The sequence below is a fragment of the Engystomops pustulosus genome, chromosome 2 (genome assembly GCF_040894005.1).
Source record: "Engystomops pustulosus chromosome 2, aEngPut4.maternal, whole genome shotgun sequence".
Lineage (NCBI taxonomy): Eukaryota > Metazoa > Chordata > Amphibia > Anura > Leptodactylidae > Engystomops > Engystomops pustulosus.
In genome coordinates, this window is record NC_092412.1 from 100,840,002 (window position 1) to 100,861,110 (window position 21,109).

The 21,109-nt window shown below is 38.3% G+C and overlaps 1 protein-coding gene across 10 annotated transcripts in view; it reads right to left on the reverse strand.

Moving 5' to 3' along the window:
* Positions 1-807: 807 nt before the first annotated feature.
* The window catches only part of INPP4A (inositol polyphosphate-4-phosphatase type I A), a 76,513-nt gene continuing 56,211 nt past the window's right edge, over positions 808-21,109 (reverse strand). For 5 of the 10 annotated variants that reach the window (XM_072135719.1, XM_072135720.1, XM_072135717.1 and 2 more), the window contains 5 exons: positions 19,923-20,063; positions 19,402-19,499; positions 17,524-17,636; positions 16,342-16,496; positions 6,252-11,746 (listed from right to left, as the gene is read on the reverse strand). In XM_072135719.1, coding sequence (XP_071991820.1) covers positions 11,566-11,746; positions 16,342-16,496; positions 17,524-17,636; positions 19,402-19,499; positions 19,923-20,063 — 688 coding nt within the window. In that variant the 3' untranslated portion in view covers positions 6,252-11,565. The other 5 variants (XM_072135722.1, XM_072135726.1, XM_072135727.1 and 2 more) reach the window with 2 other exon arrangements.

The following is a 21,109-nucleotide window of genomic DNA, read 5'->3' on the forward strand; positions in this document are numbered from 1 at the left end:
TAAATTACCGGAAAAAAAACCTGCGTCTTTAAAGGACACCTGTCATCAGATCTGTGTCACTATTTACACAGCCTGTGTCACAGCCTTTATCTAGTCAATTCATACATGAATCATTATAAAATCATATTTTCTTTATTATGTAAATAAGAGAGGTCACATGGTCAGAGGCAGTGATGTCACCCCTGTTACCCCTCCCCTCTCCTCCCCCTGCTCATGTCTGTGTGTAATGTATAGTAAAGTATTGCTCGTATCAGTGCTTTATCTGCTGAAATGCTGCATCCTCCTAATACATATGTGAGAGACACAGACATCAGTACATAAGTACATGACATGTTCTGCTATAACATTGCTGCCTGGAGCTGTTGTATCTCTCCTATACACACACACGCTGCAGGGGACGTGGCTGCCAGAACCAAGAAGCACATGGGGGAGCCATTACATCATTATACCTCACACCATTATACAGGCTGTCAGTCAAGCACTGGGGGTGTGGCTGTGCCACTCACTCATGAATAAGCTGGACAGCAGAATATGATAACAACTCATTGGACATCTCACAGGTCATTTTCATACAGTCTTAGTACCTGAATGTTAGGGGCAATGCTTTCTAATGGCAGTTAATAACAATATATTTAGTTTGGGGGGGTTAATTTGCCTGATGGGTTCTCTTTAAGGGGTTAAAACCTTGTGTATACAAAACTTTCTTACAACATGTCATATGGATTACAATTTGCTATCAAATGGTTCAAACAGCAGACAGTTATTTCAATTATGTATAAATCCAAAAAGTACACCATGAAACCTGGGCAACATTTATCCATTGTTTATTTCAAGACTAGCACATTTACAGCAGGAACACCAAGCAAGTAAAGTACAATTACAGAAAAAAAAATAACCATATACATAATACTTGCCAAATTAAATATGTTAAAAAATGAATACAGTTCTCAGCAAGTGAAAAGGCATCAAAAGAAAGAAAGAAGTTTGTTTTATCATACAATATCTTTACAAGTGCAAAGGTTACAAAACATGACAAAATGAACAGATCTTCATCTCCTTCATTTCCCATTAGACGTGACTTTATACAACCAGGGTTACAGAGTACTAGGTGGCTGCACAGATGTTCTTGTATTGTATTGCTTCATAACAGTAGTATACTCACTCAACAATTCTGGTCTATTGAAATAAGTCCACATGCAATTCTTTACAGCCAGGATTACAAGGCATTCTGCTTCTTCAGGCAGCGGCTGAACAATACGAATGCTACAATGTGCGCACTTCTAATCTGAACGATTTTTGTCTTCTTATTTTATCTCACAATATTTAGGCACTATAGAAACAGCATGTGACATAGAATTGTACAAAGCTTACTAGGAAAACAACACAGCATTCTATGATTAATTTGCATGTAATATTGTATGACTTTATGTGGTTTATCAGGAAAGGAAACTCCAGACTTTAATTTATCCCCCACTTAAGATAATTCTAATATATTAATTTTGTATCGTATTGTATTGTTTTTCTACCTATATCCCAGAATAGCTAAACACATTTTCTAAGCATTACTCAACCTTTCTTAAAAGGTAACTACACCTTTGAAACTATTTTATTTTTATTTAAGAAATAAATAGTGCTGGTGATAATAGTAACCTTTACAATACGTGTTATTATTTTATCTCTCTCTTTTTGTTGTTCCTTTCTTCTCCCGTAGTGAGCAGTATTTCTGAAACCCTTTTCAAGTAAACACAGAGAAGATCAAGTCAAGAAGAGAAGGCTAACGATTAACTCCAAACATACCTAGAGAATATTTCACTTGATAACTTAGCTCTGCAGTGTATTTAAAGAGAGAGTCAATTTAGACAATCTGCTAAAAGTGGAAAGAAAGAATAGAAAAAAAAACGACAAAGAAACATTATTCTTTTATAAAGTGTATTACAAAGTTTACTATTATTATCTGCACCATTTATCTATGCAAAATGTTTAGTTACGCTAGGTATTAATACTCATGTGGGGAAAAAACAAAAAAGGTTTAAGTATATTGTTGCACTGTACAAGGCATATATCTAAATCTGTCCCCAATGTAGTGTGTGGTGTAAGGCGAGGAAAATGAAATCTAAACTTTTTTTCAAAGTGTCAGAAAATGGGATATGGTATGTGCACATCTCAATGCATGAAACTAGACGTTGTGGGGCACATTTACTAAGAATAGTGTAAACTCTACTAAATGCTGTTTGCTTGTGTAGTGTGCAGGGTTCGCCACATTCAGGATTTCTGGCGCCCGTTCTTCATGAATCTGGCTCCCCCTGCACAGCTCAGACAGAGTTCAAACTTTTTTGTGGTGCACCTTTAACATGGGGCGTGCAACAAACTTTGCATGATAAATCTGGCGCACGGTTCAATTGAGCAGTGGAACGCCCCCTAATTTGTGTTGCATGATGCCTAGTGCAGTTGCACCACAAAAGTGTTGCATGCTACACAATTGTGGTGCAGACACTTCTTGAATACCTGGTCCGACAGAAAACTGATGCATGGCCCTTAGTAAAAGTAAATAAATTAATAAAATAATTAATACCCCGCATATAATCTTTTTTTTTTTTTTTGCCAAAAGCAGTACCTCTCTAGGTCATCGTATGTTTGGTACTGTTTATAGGGACAATATACCAATAGCCATTGAACATAAAGAGCAGAGCTGCTACTGTAAAAAGCTATATATTTTTTTTTACACACTTTTGAGAGATCACTTGACAGTAGATGGAAACTGCAGATTTATCACTAAATCTTCTCACTAACTGAAACACATTTCTATATAATGGCTGTAAACACTCCTACAGTAACCTGATCTGCTCTGCAATTTAAGAGCACAGAAGTTTTGAATAACCTTGCTATTCACTTTTAGTAATACTTGTTATTACCAACTTCTAAATCCTGATGTACAGTTATAATAAAATAGTTCACATATTTAAGTTGTGGTCACATCATTTTCTTTTAGACCTTCTCTATTAATTTGTCATGGAATTGAAAAGATCTCTGCTTGCTGTTATCCTAAGAAACTTTAGCTCTAATGGAATAATATCACCTGTCCTGGTCATGTCATATAAATTACTGCCATGGCAGCTGACAAATCACAAAGACATACAAGTCTTCAAAGTTTTGGACCATACTCCTGAGAAGTGCACTACAACAAGCCACGCACCTTTGTGACCAGGAAACATATACAGTTTGTCCATAAGATATGTAGCTATTCAGATATAATGCTGTGAAAATTGAGAACTAGTGAACACCTCATTTCAATACTCTATTGAGTATACTCATTTGAAGTCATTTTTTTTTATTAGTCGTTTGGGCAAAAACTGACTCTGTTATAAAAAGAGGTGCAATTCAGAAAGATAAGATGGTATACATTGACATACTGGTAGATGGAGGCATAGTTTTTGCCTCTATATGCACAGTATATGTTGTATACCGTGTAAAATCTTCAGAAGAAAGATACATATCACTTCCAGGGTAGCACAGGTGCTTCAAATAGGGTACCAACATGTTCTAAATCAATCACAGAAAAATTCGACACTCCGTTATTTTTGCAAAATATACACAAAATCTTTATTTATGATATTTAGGCAATCCAAAAGTTTAAAGATTGGATCTTCATCAGACACTGAAATACAGTAAATACATAAATAGACTTCTCATATCAGCATTTGTCATAATTTATAAAAATCTCAGTATGTTAAGTAGAAAACAAAGAACAGATTTTTTTTTTATAAATTATGACATATGCTGATATGAGAAGGCTATTTATGTTCATCTCTTGTATTTTAGTATCTGATGGAGCTCCACACATTAAACTATTGGATTGCCTAAATATCATGAATAAAGATTTTGTCTATATTTTGAAAAAAAACTGAGTGCCGAAGTGATTTTCAGTGAATATATACTGTGTAAAAGGAATCTTTCCATCCTGCTGCATCTGACTGAGCAATGCATACGCTCAGCGGAGGCCACTCGATGGGGGGTGGATACAGAAGAACTGCATCTCCCACCCAGACCTCCACTGTGTCTATAAGTCACTCAGCAAGTGGAAGGTCCCCAGCGATCTCACTGTCGATATAAGTGAAAACCAGCACTCCTCCCATTGATAAAAAAATAAATAAAAAAAAAATAGGTAGGCCCCCTATTGGTTCTGGAATGTTTTTTCATAAGGAAAAAAATTAAAATATATAAACATGTAACTTTACACTCTATCTTTCAGTTTTAACCTATGTACAGTTTTCTCTAATATTATACACTATTTAGATTATAAATTTCTTACTATTCTTGGGAAACTTTGCATCAAGTGATTATTTAGTGTGTGTAAATGACGAATATCATCATTTGTGACCATTACAAGACTAGAATCTTACAGGTTTTAGCACTTTCCTCATATGCACTCTATCACTAATTTTTACTTACTTTACAGAGGGTGGCTGCAGACTAGCTGTCGTGATGATGCACACATAAAGTATAGAAAACGGCTTAATAACTCACTCTCACTCAAGAGGATACTGGATACAGTATCACTTAACAGGAAAATGTAAGACATTACAGAGGAATATCCACCTATATTAATGTGAATAAAGAGTGATATAAAAACCACCAATTTAGTTCCAACATCCATTGTCTGTGCCTCTCCTGTTGCTCCCCACTTCCTTCTCCAGAGGCTTCCATGTGACCCAGTCAATTGGTGAATCTACTCTATTTTTATCTTGATTCAGCATAGATTTTAAAGGAAAAGTCAGTTTAGAAAGCAGGAAGTGGGGTTGGAAAAGAGATGTTGAGAAAGAAGGATTTTTTCTAATTAAACTACTGGTAGTTACAAGGTTTCTTACCTTGCTTGTGCTAAAACTATTTCTTTGTATAATGAATAATTTTATAATGATTATAATGGAAAAAGTTATTTTTCCCCAAATCAAAGTAGCACTAAGAAAATATTAAGGCACTCTCCTCTATAATTGTTTTTTAATATGGGCTATCTTATCCAAACAGTAAAAAAATGTTGGTTTCTCCATAAACATTTCAGAGTTCATGGGAATCTGGCAAGGTGATTTGGAAAACTAAACTACCTAAAGGTCCAAAAGCCAGTGAGATGGTAAAAAGAAGCAAATATACTGTAATAATAATATCAATGAGTAAAAATAATTAGAATAATGTACTTTTTTTTCCATTAACAGATCAAAAAGTCAATTCAATCTAAACTGAACAATAATTAGGATAATGGTGTAAAACCATCAGTCTAGCGGTTGTGCAGGGTCTAGTTCTACTGGGAAAACACTCAGCTTACAGTTATTGTGGGAACCTGTTAGCAGAAAGTGACCTAATAAAGCCACACACTGAGCCATAAAAGAAACATGATCTGGAAGATGCTAATGTGCTTCACAACATAATGGTAATGGTTAATTAGGTCAATTTCTGATGACAGGTTCCCTTTAAGACGAGATATAACTGTGTCGGTTACCAGCATTTCTGAAGTGTCACAGAAATAACGGAAACAAAATCTGAATTCTTTATGGTGAAGTTTTCCGCAAAACTGAAAATAAACCCTTGAAATATTATATGAACTTCAACAATCTTCTCACTTCTAAAAAGTCTGACCTCAAATATCTCCTGAGCAGGTCTATACAATTAACACCTAGTGTACATCCCTTTTAATTTCACATTGTTACATTAAAAATTCAAAACAAGCCACAACAGGAAAACCACTTGCTTGAGCCTTTGTTTCCTCTACATTGCAGCCCAGCATGCTGAATAAGTCATTTATCACTAAAAAAGAATCCAATGGGGTAATAGCAAAAACCATGTAACGCCTTTTTAGGTAGTGGACATAACTAGAATTCTCCTAAAGTCTGCCTGAAGATCACTAGAAGCTTTAGAACATTTTCAACTCATAAGCAGCCTTGTTGGTGAGAGGTGAGTCTAATACAATATGCAAAACGATCTTCTTGTGCATGCTCAGTTTATATAATCTTTGTGTCTCCAGAACCCATCAAATCACATATTCTTCTATATATACATAAACTAATGCAAATCTACAGATATTGCAAGAGGATCTCCAAATAGCAGAAGCTAAGTTTCCACTTTTCCGTAGGTCCCTTCAGGAGGCCTGTAATGCTTTGGGAAAGCTTTCAGCTGCAGACTGTTAAAGGCATATTTGCGACATCCGACATTCTTCATGGTGTTTTCTCGACGACAGCCCTCACTATGGGAAAAAAAAAGACAAAACAGGCACAACAAAAGAAAATAAAACCTAAATAACAAATGAAAAGCATGGCCAAAAGCAGTAGCAAGTGCAGCATATTGAATGAGTGTGTTCAAGGACACATGCGGAGGAAGTGCAATGTGCAGCTGTTCCTGGTGGAATAAAAGCATCATTCATTAGATTTTGTGTTGTGATGTAAAGCATGACAGCATTTCAGCTATAGCAGCTATGTATAGAGAAGAAAAGAAAAAGGATCAAATGATATTATTCAGAAGGGTGCAAACTCTGAGGCTTTTACAACAAATGGAAATACATCGCAGATCAATATTCCTTCCAGGAAATGATATTATACAATACAAACCCTACTCCAGACTGGCAGTATAAGCTACAATTTACACCATGTCCCACAAGTGAAAACATCTCGAGACCATGCCATCCAAAAATGGAGCTCAATCACCCAACCAAAACCACATCAGCTACATACACGCTGCCTAAAACACTTGAGGCTACAATTTTTAGGGCCTTTCTGATTAGCTGATTAAAGGAAACCTACCATTGAGATTGAGAATGCTGTAGTTACACTGTTGCAGAAACATATCTTGTTTAATCCCTGAGCTGAGTGGTTTTATAAAAGTATGATAATGAGGCTCAGTCGCTCCTGTGGCTGGCTCTGCCTTTCCCCCTGACATTAAGTATGTACTGCTCCAGAGAATGATGTAATCACTGAGTTGTGCCTGACAGGCAGAAGTAATCAATCGCTGCACCATCCCCCAGCTGCTGTGTATGAGTGATCCAGCTGAGGTTGATTAGTCCTGTCGGGACAGTTCAGGAAACTCCGTGTAATGTGTTTATGAACGGCAAGCTGAATGCAATCCAGCTTTCCCATGGTCCTGAAAGTTATCATTGTTTGTTCAACAAAACCACTCAACTCATGGATTAAACAAGATATGTTTCTGCACTAGTGTAACTACAGCATTCTCAAGGTATGTTTGGTTTATAATGCATGAAATCAAATGGTAGATTTCCTTTAATGGTTTCTACATAATGGCTGAGGTCCTTCGAAACAACAGATTTAAAGTGTGTCCTGACTAATAGAAGAATTGAGAAATAGCACTTCTTGTTTACTTGTCTGTTTTAATACAGAATACCTTTTAGAGGAATGCCTCATCAGAAGCGGTTTAAGAATCAAGCAACTACGACAATCAGCTCATAATGGAGGGCTTTTTTCTTGCAAACCAGTAGATCAGGAGTTCGCCCTACAGGGGCTCAAATCCAAAAGTAAAAATGTGCCTTAGAAGCTCTCAGCTTTTTCTCATAGGAGAGCCCTCAGTGGGGGCCCTCCTCTAAAATACACATCACCCGTAAAAGGGCACAGTGATTATAGTTCTATTTTTTGTTCTTTAACTACCAACATGTAATACATTGCATGTAGGTTTGTTAAACAATTGCATACATATGAGTAGAATAAAGCATTATAAGAAGAACATATGTATAGAGCTAGACATGGGTTAGCTCTATTATTCGTCCACTGCATAACTTTGCAAATAGCACAAATATTACCTGCAGTCATTTGTGCCCTGTTCTAGACATGTAATTTATCTTTTAGGCCCAGCTCACATGTCTTAATCTGAGTGTTTGACCACACCAATTTTAGACTTGTAATAACTGATGCAAATAACCTAAAGGGGTATTCCCATCTGGACATTGCAATTTAATTAAATTCACCTGCCATATATAGACATTTCTTCAATTGTATGTTATTAAAAAAATGTCCCTGTGTGAAGATAATTCATATGGTCTTGCAGAAATGAGATATTGTACCTTCAATACAACCACTGCTGCTGGAGTGATTGCCAAAAGAAACAAATCGTTTTTACTTATTAAATGGCCAGTAGTCACTGCATGTCGCACAGCCGTCCTGTGGTAGTGACCGCTGAATCCTGGAGGTCAGGCAGGACTCAATAGCACAGAGTGGCCACTGCCGCCAGAGTGCTGGAGTGGTCATATCCATTGATAACCATCTTGTTTTTAAAGGGACAAAATGACAATATTTATGGGAAATTATCATTACATAGGTACATTCTTTTAAAAAACAGGAAATTGATAAATGCAATTAAGAATATGTGGTAGATTAATTAAATTAAATGTAAATGCCCAGATGGGAATACCGCATTAAGGCATAACTGGGATGTGAAGAGCGCCTATATGACTTAAAAACTAAGGCTATTCTGTCTAAAAAAAAACGTGAACATACAATTCCTATACATATTGAGGTAGGGTAACAAATGAATTTCGAATAAACAAGTTTAGCTTTCACCCAGAAATAAATGCACCATCATAAAAAGAAATGTCTATTTAAAACACATTAAATAACATTTACAAGATAAAAGTTATTTTCAATCCATACATCAGAGAGAGGATGATTGTTTTATAATATGAGGCTTAAGTCAAGTTGTAAAGGAGCATTTGGTAATTGAATACTATTATTTACAGGCAGTCCCCGGGTTACATACAAGATAGGGTCCATAAGTTTGTTCTTAAGTTGAATTTGTATGTAAGTCGAAACTGTATATTTTATAATTGTAGATCCAGACAAAACATTTTTTTGCCCCAGTGACAATCAGAGTTTAAAAATTTTTGGCTGTAATGGGACCAAGGATCATCAATAAAGCTTCATTACAGACACTTTACAGCTGATTATTGCAATCTGGGACTTTAGTAAAGCATCCAGAGAGCTTCACCAGAGGTCACAGGAGGCAGAGGGGTCCGTATTTAACTAGGGGTCGTCTGTATGTCGGGTGTCCTTAAGTAGGGGACCGCCTGTATACGGTTCCCATTTTTGGTGATTGGAGTAAATATAATAGTAAGATGTAGTTGTATGGTAGTGATTTGTACTATTCAAATACATATCTCTACACTATACATACAACATTGATATTGTTGGCTAAACAGGTCCACAGCTATTCCTTGAACCCCCCCCCCCCAATACACATTTACATCTGTGTGGCCAAGCATGAATATGTTCTCAATAAGGATTGGGCATATTGTAATGCGACATGCTGATCCTTCCAGCCAACCAACCATCATTCTCCCCCTCCACTTTGACATCTCCTCTAGACAATAGATGGTCAAACGAAATGGCAGGTTTAGCCAGTGTTCATACAATGTGTATTTGCAACTTTATTTACAAATCATGCACTGAATTGAACTAGCTGCTCAGGGACTGTTAAACACAATCCAAATATAGCTCCTTTTATGCGGCAGTGTGGACAGTGGTCTATACTTGAAGACTCTCACTCTTCGATAACAACTTAGTAGTATACAAACAATCAAGACCATCCGAAGTATTTTTGCAAAATATTCATTTATGTTCTTCAAATGCTGAGGTCTGAGGAAGGAGGAGTTGCCTCCGAAACGTCACAGCACAGCTAGTACGTTCATGGTCTCAGTGGAGCCAGGAGTGCAGTGTGAACTTTAAACAATGGACTATTACTTTCAGGGAAAAATAAGATTGGTTGATGTACTAATGTATTGATATTCTATTGCATTTGAATAATACAAATTAATTTTTTGCAAATATAATTCATAGGGTCTTGATTGTTTATATAATGTTTACCAGCTTTTCATTTTTGTGCTTCACCCCCACCTTGTGAAAACAAATGACATCTTCATTGTCTATATAATTGCACAAATGAGGATATAAACAAGATTATAAACAGCATATGATAACGTCTAACTTCACACTTGCAGCAAAACACAATAGTGGTAGTGGCAGTTTGAACACTGATCATTTAGATACATTATAAGAATATGGAGGCTTAATACATTAAAGGAAAACTGCAGTGGAAAAATAAGCCATCACATGGTTTTTATATGTGCTCACTACTATAACATAGCTCAGGCCCGGGGCCACCAGACATTTCCTGTTACTATGCATTTCTAAATGGTAGAACACAGTGGCTGCCATATCTATTGATCCAAGTAATGGAGCCATTAGTATGTTAATTATCTCTTCTTAAACAAATACAAGTTGGCAGTACACCGAACTATGCCCCTCCCACAGGGGAAAATTGTAAAACTATCAATTCAAAATGATGCATCAGAACCTGACAGAAATAATGCTGAGGTAATTTTATATCTAATAGGAGCGGTCAGCATATTTTACCCCTCTACATCAATGGCACCCTGCAGTAGTGTATGAAAATTTTACCTTCAGCTGCAAAGCCATATGCAAATGAGTCACATTATGCCTGAGATGAGTCGGGCTAAGATATAGGAGGCACAGGGCCACTTTCAACTCTACAGATAAGGAGCACAAGAGAAGGGCATCTGAAGAGACGCTCCTTCCCCGGCCTATAAACACAACTTATCTGAGGCAATTTTGTTTTATAATTAAATGGGTGAGTGTATATTTCCTATAAAGATGTTTCTAGACTACACCATTCTGCTCTGGCAGAACAGGCTTCAGCTAAGGACTTATAGGGGACAGCGGGAGATCTTTTCATCTGCACCATTTAGGTGGGTGAAGCTGAATGTACATGTTTAAGCCTCATGGTAATGGCCAAAGGCTGGATTTTTAGTTTTTTCTTTGTGTGATCTTTTAAATGCAAACTTGATAATGGGCAGTTCTGTGGAGAAGGCACTTTTCTGGAGCAAACTATGGCCTTAGACATCCACGTCACTTCCAAATAGCACAGCTGCCCGAGGTAATGGAAAATATAAATGGTATATAAGCTATATTGCAAGACTATGTGTATATATATATTCTTTTAACATGGAAGCACAATAGGAAGTAGACGAGGAAGATTTTTTTTTCTTGCTTCAAAAATATACATAAAAATATAAATTTTAAAAGTGCATGCAGCTGTAGAGTGACCAAGCTTTATATTGATCAAGAGACCATGAAAGCAAATGTGCAATGTCCACCATGCTGCCAAGAGATAAGTCTTCAATCAGACCAGCATCTATGGCTTGGCCATTGAAGATAAGATTGGTGGATAACATTATATATCTTATAAAGTATGTAATGCAAGCAGCATGAATAATACAAAATTAAATACTGAAGGTTGCTACATAACGCTTTTGAATGTATTATAGTTACAAAGCAGCATCAAGGACATGAGGTAATCGGTAAGCAAAATTAAAATATATATGTACAAGAAAGGTCTGCCCAATTTTAATGAGCTGACACAGAATTAGAAAAGTAAGATGAAAACTGTAAGGCATAATATAAGACAAAGTCAATAGTCAATTTGTCTATAGTCAATATAAGTCAATAGTGTGAGAAATTAATTTCTCTGTCCCCACTGGAGTGTGTGTTTCCAGGCATGTCTTCATTTGCAACGAAATCTGGAAACCAAGTATGCAATGCTGAGAAACAGCCACACTATCAGCAAATTTGGGCTGAATGCTAACAAAGGGATAGAGTAGAGGAGGCTGGGGTCCAGCCTGAAATCTCGAATCGGAACCAAGCCACTCAAGTTCTTCTGGGTGACTATCTCTCGAGTTCCAATGCTGTGAAGAGTATAGTTTGGATTGCAAAGAAAATCATTATGGCCAAATACAAAACAAAAATTGACATACCGGTAGTTTGGTAATAGAAAGAAGCGAGAGGGAGAAAGCAAATTAAACACAGAAAAAAAAACATATGAATGAAGGGAAAGTCACAGAATATCAGGTACATACATATAACAAGGATGTAAGGAAATCAAAGGTAGCAATGTGGAGTAAAAAGAAGAGAAAAGAGAGAACAAAAGAGAAATCTTAAGAATGCATTGTAGACAAGTGAAGAAAGGAAAAATACTGGCAGATTTTGGTTTAGTGCAGAGAGCCACTAGTCCATGCTGCCATGCATCAACATGCTGCTAAGCTGTGGCCATCTGAAATGCAAACAGACCACAAACAAACCAATACAGGATTTGACCCTTTCCGTCTCAAAGAAAAATGTTAAAGTTGCCAGACGACACTGAATAAGTAGTATTCAGGTGTTTTACAGGTTGCTCATAAATATAAAATTTCTGTGATCTAGCAATATTTCTTAAGGGCATTAACATTAATTGCTTCATGAAGGCTGGGTCACTTTTATGATCTTCTGGGAGAACATCTAATTGTAGGATAAAGTGGATGGCATGAAGGTCCAAACACACTGGGCCACAGCTATTAAACTGCACCAGTTTCCTATGTGACTTTGGACTAGAAAGAACTTGCCAACTGCTTGCACATGGATTTATAAAGTGTCTGCAACAGTTTTATGGCAAGCTGTACAGTGTCAGCTGTGCCACAAAATTATGCACCTAAAAGGGGCGTTCCCATGCACCAGATTTATTACTGTGACTCAACATAAATTTGGCGCACACCCATAAAACTGAGTGCACCATTATAAACCCCTATTAGACTGTACCATCAGGGATCTCGCCCAATTCCGAAGTCACCATCTCTCCTGGTTCGGTCGTATAAACGTGATCAAGATAGATATTATGCCTCAACTCCTGTACTAGACTTTGCCGCTCAGTCCCCCAAGCTCCTTCTTTTCTAAGCCGCGCTCTGCAATGCGGAAGTTTGTTTTTGGGGGGGGAGGGGGGAGCTCACCGTATTAGTTTGGCTACCCTATAGCGCTCTATGTTTGGAGGAGGGGTGCGTCTCCTGGGTCATTAACTATACAATACAGCATCCATTATTCAACGCTTAGTTGACTGGTATCACCACGTCCGCTTTAAACAGTTGGCGAGATTGAAAATAGATCTCTCCCATCCTGCGCTCCATACAGTTCTTTGGATCCCGGTAAAACAGCGCCCCCCTCACTCACTCTCTTTTTCCCCTTACTTTTTCTCTGCTTGGGATAGTCTGGCCACTTAATATGAATTGATCAGGATGAGAGGCCCTTATGACCCCAATTTTGCAAAACCCTGCCTTTCCCCCTGAGGTGGGCAGACACAGGTTCCTTTCATGGGAAGCCAGTTATGACATCAGAATGGGTCAGATTGTGGAAGGCACATTGGTCCCATCTCTGAAGTCATTGCGAGCCACTCATCCTGATATTCCCTTATTGTGTTTGGTGTATAGACAGCTTACTTCCTTTGTGTCCTAAGACCCTGACCACAATGACTTTGGTTCCACCCCTACCGCTTTAGAGTCCCTCTTTCGGACACCCTCCCCTCCTGCGCATGCCTTGCCAGTGTTGTATAACATACTGCTGGAAGACGCTGCCATGGGCAAACCGGGTTTCATTGCATCCTGGGAATCTGAACTTATGGAGGACATTTTGGATACAGACTGGGAAAAAGCTTTCCTTGTTTAACATAAAATGCTTCTACCCTGTAGAGCCTAGGAAAAGAACTATAAAGCTCTATCCAGGTAATATCGTAGCACCATGGTGCTCCATTAATTTTATCTGGAGGTGTCTGACCTGTGCTGGAGGTGCGGTGGGGAGGGGGGAGTTCTACCTTCCATAATTGGTGAAGCTATTCTGTGCTCAAACCCTTCAGGTCTCAGGTATTCAATATGTACACTCAAGTCTCTGCTTCCCCCCGGATCGCACTCCTTTCAATCTTACCAGGCTCCATCTCTTCCATTAAAAAGGGTTACTCCGATCCTCTTTAGCAGAGGCTCGTACAGTGACCCCAAGACATTGGAGAATCCTGCACCCTTCCACGCTGGTGGAATGGATTCAGGAACTCTGGTTTATTCTGAGCATGGAGGAGATGGTGGCCGGCTATTCTGGGGATCTTCCGGGATTCCCCAGGATACATACCAAGACTCCCAGGCCTTTCAAGAACTGTTCTCTTGAATCTATGGCTCTAACCCACCCCTTAGGATTTTATTTTTTCCACTTAGGCTTATATAGTTTTTGCACTGATTTTCTGCAGTCATTAAATTACCTGTACCTCATTAAGGGCCACACAGTTGTTTCTATGTTTTATTGAAGATTTTCTCTGGTCCTGCGTGACTCTTTCATAATGCTTGTGTTCTACTTATTTCACTCTATACTTAAGAAATCTTGATTGAAACATTAAACTGACTGCAACAAAGAAAACTGGTGCACTCAATTTAAGTACAATTGGTGCATGCAGGGTGCGCCAGATTTCAATAGTAATATTATATTAATAATAATATTGGTAAATCTGGGCCATTAACATTAGATGATATCTGGCTATTTACCATAAGGGTCTACAAGGCAGTCCTCTATGCAAATAGCTGTAGGAATAGAAATGCATGCTTTGTACATTAACCATCATCAATAGCTCTGTGCAAGACTAGATTCTTACTCTGGCTACCCAATGTAATAGTTATTTATCATATTGTACAATGGCACAAGTTCAATCCAATATAACCTCAAGTCACTTTTGAAGTAGAAAAAAAGAAAGATACAACTAAAGCAGTCACCTGTTTGCCACCAGGTTTATGGTGCCTAACCCTGCATGCATTGAGGTTTCAGTAACTAGGAGTCTTAATGTATTCTTCCAAAAATAGTCTTTTCTCAGCCTACACAGTAATTCAATTAGGAAATACCTACAAAAGTACCTACAAAAAGAGTGGATACTAAGGATGTAGCCCGTACAATGCTGTGCATATGCACTGTAGTCCTCTGGTGATTGGCAGTAGTATCCCTATCCAAACTATACAGAGAAACATAGTGCTCCAAGTCCCACTGTAGCTCCAAATAGGGATATAGGAACACCATAGCAAATCAACCAATAAGTGATACAAGTATCACTGTATATGCACTGTACTGACTGTACTATATGTATCTTTTATATGTGTATTTTAGTTTATGTGGTAGCCACTATACACCACTTTAAATCTCTAGTAGCATATATTATACTTAAAGGGGCTGCAATAGTTATAAAAACATGTTTTGTGACATTCTCATTCAAGGGTGGTGTCTGGTACAGTAGCAGTAACATCGAATCTGTTCTCTATAAGCTGCCATACCAGAAAGTTGATGGGAAAGAGTGGCAATGTTTCTGTAAAAAGAAGTCATTGGTATTTAAATACTTGACATGCTGTGTAAGAGTAATGGACTTGTCATCGTCAAACCAAGAACCTCTGGGCCATGTGCTGCATGCTGATGTACGAAGAGGACTCTTAAGCTTATGTGATAAAATGAAGAGGACTCCTAGGACTCAATGAGCCTGTAGGAATGGCCTATTTACAAACAGCAGGAATTGGAAATATATAAACTGACTGGTTATTGCAGTTGGGATGTGACAAAGACTCTTTAAAATTGTTAACTTGGAGAAAATCACATGTGTCTGTTCAGATAAGTAAAAAAAGTGAAATAAAGCTGTCATATCTGCCAAGTGTTAGAAAATAAGAAAGGGTCAAATAAGAAAACTCAACAGAAAGGATAAAGGGGGATGGAGAATCTAGGTGAAAAGAAGACAGTTCAAAGACATTAATGGAGGGAACAAGACTGAGCAGCTTTCTACTCTACAAAGGGAGGATGTTGCAAACCAGTTTCTTATTCTTTCTTGTAGCAAGTGAAATGCAGAGGTAAGATGTAATGTTAAATAAAGACACTAAAAGGATATACCCATAGATCACTACTTTTCTTTTATTCCACAGTAACACTGCTGCTGCTGTTGCTGCTGCACACATAACATAAGTGCGGATATGCTGTACAAACAAGGCGTGATGGTGAGGGTAGGAACAGACAAAAACCACACAGCCTGGGTGACCCGACAAGTAAAAGCTGGGATGCGTCTAGAGCAGGTGTAGGTCGCCTGGGACTTTCCAGCCATATAGGTACAACATCTGGAAAGTAGCAGGTTACATAATCCTTCTCTAGAGGCAATGCTATAGAACCAGTGCAACCTGCAGATGCATTCCCAACCATCATTGTTCTGTGACAACTGAAGCCCAGTGACTGGGCCTCTATACTGATGTATTAAAATTCATTTACCTGCAGATTAGGAGCACTGTTTTACAACAGACTCATGTGATACTAAGAATACTATATAATACTGCAATATCCTTTCTTTCTGAAACATTTTTTAGACTTTTGTTCCTTAGTGAGTTACCTAGATTTTTCTGGGAAACACACATCTGTAGCTCACCTAGTTCCTATAGTAAAGGGAAATGAAAGCATTGAGCAAGCAGGATCTGCTTACCTTCGCATGCACTCCAGTGCTTGTGTGAAAACCTGCGGGGCCATCCCATGTTCATGTTGCAGAATCAAGCATTGCTCCAGCGTCACTGACATGGCAGTACGATCCTTAGCACTCTTACAGCTTGTAAATCGAACACCATTCAGTCGTCTACAAATCTATGAAGATGAGGAAATCATATATGTTCTATTACTGATCCTATGTTTTTTCAGATCATAGCGATACCTAGGAGGATACCTGGTAGAACAACAGATTTAATCCCATCTCTACTAATACCAACTGGTGTAACCCCTCAATTGCTGTTTTTTAATGAGAGAAATCAGCACGGGAGCAGTAGAAAACTGCAGCGACATCTAAAGACTCGGGACCTGCGCCGGATGACATCTAAATTCAGCGGGTGGGCCGAGACAAGTTAAAACAATTCCTAGATTGTTTATGTATTTTCAGAGAAGAAGTCCTGTCACCCCTGTCGGTCCGTGACTTAAATTGTGAGCTGTTACTACCACAAATCATTCCATGACCTTAGGACAACATTCATGAATCTTAAACGGGTTGTCCACTTTCAGCAAATAATTGATATTGTTCGTATACTTTCTGTATCCATTCCTCATAGTTTTTTAGATCTCTGTTTGCTGTCCTTCTATAGATAGCCTGTGTGTTTATTTCCAGTGGATAGAAATCTGTCCCTGGTCTTGTGATGGACATGCATGTGCCAAACTGTAATTATCACAGAGAGTAATCAGAGCTGTGAATAATATCACATGATCATGGACAGATTTCTATCCACTGGAAGTAAACAGCAAGCAAAGACCTAGAAAACCGTGAGGAATTGAGACAGAAAATATATTGGAAGAATGTATAACTTTTCCTCACAAAACAATATCAATTATTTGCTGAAAGTAGACAACCTGAAGAGTTAAAAGACATTTCTGAACCAGGGGGTTTCAATTAAGTATATTACAAAGTTTTCTATTATAATCTGCACTAGCAATGTTGTTTAAAATGTATTAATATTTTAGTCTGACGGAGCACCTGATGGACCCCTCGTTTTCGCGATCTGTGGGGGTCTCGGCACTGAGACCCCCACTGATCAGCAAGTTAGGCCCTATCCAGTGGATAGGGCCTAAGTTTAGTTTGTGGGAAAACCCCTTTAAAGGGTCTTACACAATTAGTACAATTGCTTACCTCAGCAGCTTGCCAAAGGATGTCAACATTCTTGTTCTTTCTTGCATGGACATTCTGTCCAAGAAACCTAAGAAGCTCAGGGAGACATGTCTGACTTCGAGACCGTGGGAGACCTACAATAAACATCAACCATTGTCATAAAATTCACTTTACTATTTAGGATTTATGAAATGCACTATACTTTTTATATCAACTATAACTGAAGCAATGTCCTTGGTATGTATATTATGATTTATGAGACAGAAGAAAAGGAGATTATCCACCATATTAAATGCTGGGGTAGTTTGATGCAAAATAAATAACTGCTGCCACTTTGCATTCAGGTCAAGAGTGGTGGCATACTGAGTGCATGGAAAAAAACTGTGGCTGTTGCTATGCATAGTAAGGACCCGTGGCTGTTGCTATGCATAGTAAGGACCCGTGGCTGTTGCTATGCATAGTAAGGACCCGTGGCTGTTGCTATGCATAGTAAGGACCCGTGGCTGTTGCTATGCATAGTAAGGACCCGTGGCTGTTGCTATGCATAGTAAGGACCCGTGGCTGTTGCTATGCATAGTAAGGACCCGTGGCTGTTGCTATGCATAGTAAGGACCCGTGGCTGTTGCTATGCATAGTAAGGACCCGTGGCTGTTGCTATGCATAGTAAGGACCCGTGGCTGTTGCTATGCATAGTAAGGACCCGTGGCTGTTGCTATGCATAGTAAGGACCCGTGGCTGTTGCTATGCATAGTAAGGACCCGTGGCTGTTGCTATGCATAGTGAGGACCCGTGGCTGTTGCTATGCATAGTGAGGACCCGTGGCTGTTGCTATGCATAGTGAGGACCCGTGGCTGTTGCTATGCATAGTGAGGACCTGTGGCTGTTGCTATGCATAGTGAGGAAACGTGGCTGTTGCTATGCATAGTGAGGAAACGTGGCTGTTGCTATGCATAGTGAGGAAACGTGGCTGTTGCTATGCCTAGTAAGGGACTGTGGCTGTTGCTATGCATTGCAAAAAAATTAATTAACAAAAAGAGTGTCATCAGTATTATCATTAACATCGCTGTAGTATCCGACTGTGTAGGGACACATCACATTAACAAAAGGAGTGTTAGGTGATCTATTTAATTATGCTTAAAGAGAACCCGTCATGCAAATTAACCCCCCAAACTAAATATATTTTCATAAACTGCCATTAGAAAGCATTGCCTCTATCCCTTCATTGTCCCTCTACATGCCTGTAAACTTAAGCAATGAGGTCCTAAAGCTGTATGCAAATGACCTGTGAGATGTCCAATGAGTCATTATCGTATTCAAGCTGTCCAGCTTATTCATGAGTGGGAGGTACAGCCACACCCCCCGTGCTTGACTGACAGCCTACATAATGATGTGAGGCTGTATGATGATGTGCTTCCTGGTGCTGGCGGCCACACCCCCTGGAGTCTGTGTGTGTGTATAGGAGAGATACCACAGCTCCATGCAGCCATGTTATATAGCAGAACATGTCAGGTACTTGCATAGCTGATGTCTGTGTCTCTTACACATGTGTATTAGGAGGATGCAGCACGTCAGCAGATAAAGCACAGACACTAGCAATGCTTTACTATACATTACACACAGACATGAGCAGGGGGAGGACAGAGGAGGGGTAACAGGGCTGACATCACTGCCTCTGACCATGTGACCAGCCTCATTTACATAATAAAGAATAGATGATTTTATAATGATTAATGTATGAAATAACTAGATAAAGGCTGGGATGGGATCCTTGTGAGCTGCTCCAACAGGTTATTTATGCAGAATACAAGTATTGACTTAGACGTAGGTGGAGCTGAGAAGTCCGCTTAAAGAACATTGGATTAATTTGTACAATATGTTGTTTCTATTGTACCCACTTACAGTCTTCCGGTAAGACTTCTTTGAACTGTTCATAGTAAGAATTAAGTCGTATCAAACTTTCATTGTTTATCACTTCCTGCAGCGATGTGTCTCCAAACCTTGGTTCATAAAAGACCAACATATACAATAGATTACTTTTAGTATTACAGTATACTACATTAACACCACATGTGCATTTAACATTTTTGCATTATATTGTAAAAGTTAAGTAAAAAAAGTTAAAACAAGAAAACTAGGGAAAGCTGAGCAGCCATGATACGGTCGCGGTTTAGAACACCATGCGCTCACCAAGACTAGGTTCCCTAGACTTCTATTGTGGACACGATCTGCCCACAATTTGTGCGGCCAGATCACGGCCACAATTACAGTCCTGTGACTGAGGCATATAGAGCCATAAAATGAGTTATACATATTGTAATCTCTATATTATTTATAAATCTATTTTGTATGTTTTAATCTAAATGTAACAATCTATTCAGCTATTCATCTTAAAGTTTGTTTGTTCATGTGAAGAAGCTTACTTTTCGGCCAGTGTCTGCTGTTCATTGATCCCAACGTTGAACAAGACTGGCTGAACCCTTAGCAGCATCCCGCTTTGAATCTCTCGAGGAAGGGCATCAAACAAGGCGCTTGGCAATGGGATACGGACATTAAATCCATCACTTGAAAAATAAACATATCGTAAATATTATACAAATCTCTATAGATTTTTGTTTTCCAAAAATATCCTTAATAAATCCATTTTATGGACCTTTCACGAATAAATAAGATTTGTGAGGAACTGCAATAAATAAGGGTCAGTTATATGCTCCTTGAAAGCAAACTCCATGACACCAAATTCTGCATTGATTAATTCCCTTAAAGTGGGATGGACCAAGAATTTAATCACCTACAGTAAATGCATCAGCTATCTCCAGTAATTCCAATACAAATAGATAAATGAAGCAGGTTACATATGATAATGTAAACCACCTCAACTAAATCAAGATAGTTTTTTTTGTTAAGGTTTAAACTAATTCTGGTGTCATATATGCTTTTTTCTAAAATGTTTAAATGCAACTAAACATAAAAAAGCACATAATGATGAAAATCTAATTATACAAATGACATACCATTACTTTACAGCAAACCCACAAAGAATTTGCTGTATAATAATGAAAAAATATGAGCTGACTAATACTCAATTGATATTGATTAATGTACAGTGATTGGATTATCTTGCTCTTACATTTCCTCTAATCTGCTATGATTCACAATGTTACTCTTGAATTTTTTAGTATTTTAAAGCCCAAATTAAATAAAGCAGAGTAAAGGCCTTATATGCAGGCATGAAAATGGGTGAGAAGTTGCCATTTCAAGCATGTGACTGCTCACTGTCATCTGGAAGTCCACAAAGATACTCCTTTATTTCCTTTTAAGTTTTGTTTCTTTTTCTTAATGTGAAGATGTTGATGCAATTTTTGAGCCAAAGTAACAAGTGAATTAAAGTGTTGCCCAGGAATAAAAAAAATGTTATATATGGCTGTGGATGCCATAAAAACAATAAACTTATATAGCAGTTGTAGTTAGCATAGCACTGCTGGCCGCTGCATGCAGCAATAGGCACGGCAGCGACGGGCAGTGTCCGGTTAGTATAATCTCTGTATTGTTTTTATAGCTGCCACAGTCAAAAACAGTATAACATTTTTTTTATTCCCAGAAAACCTCT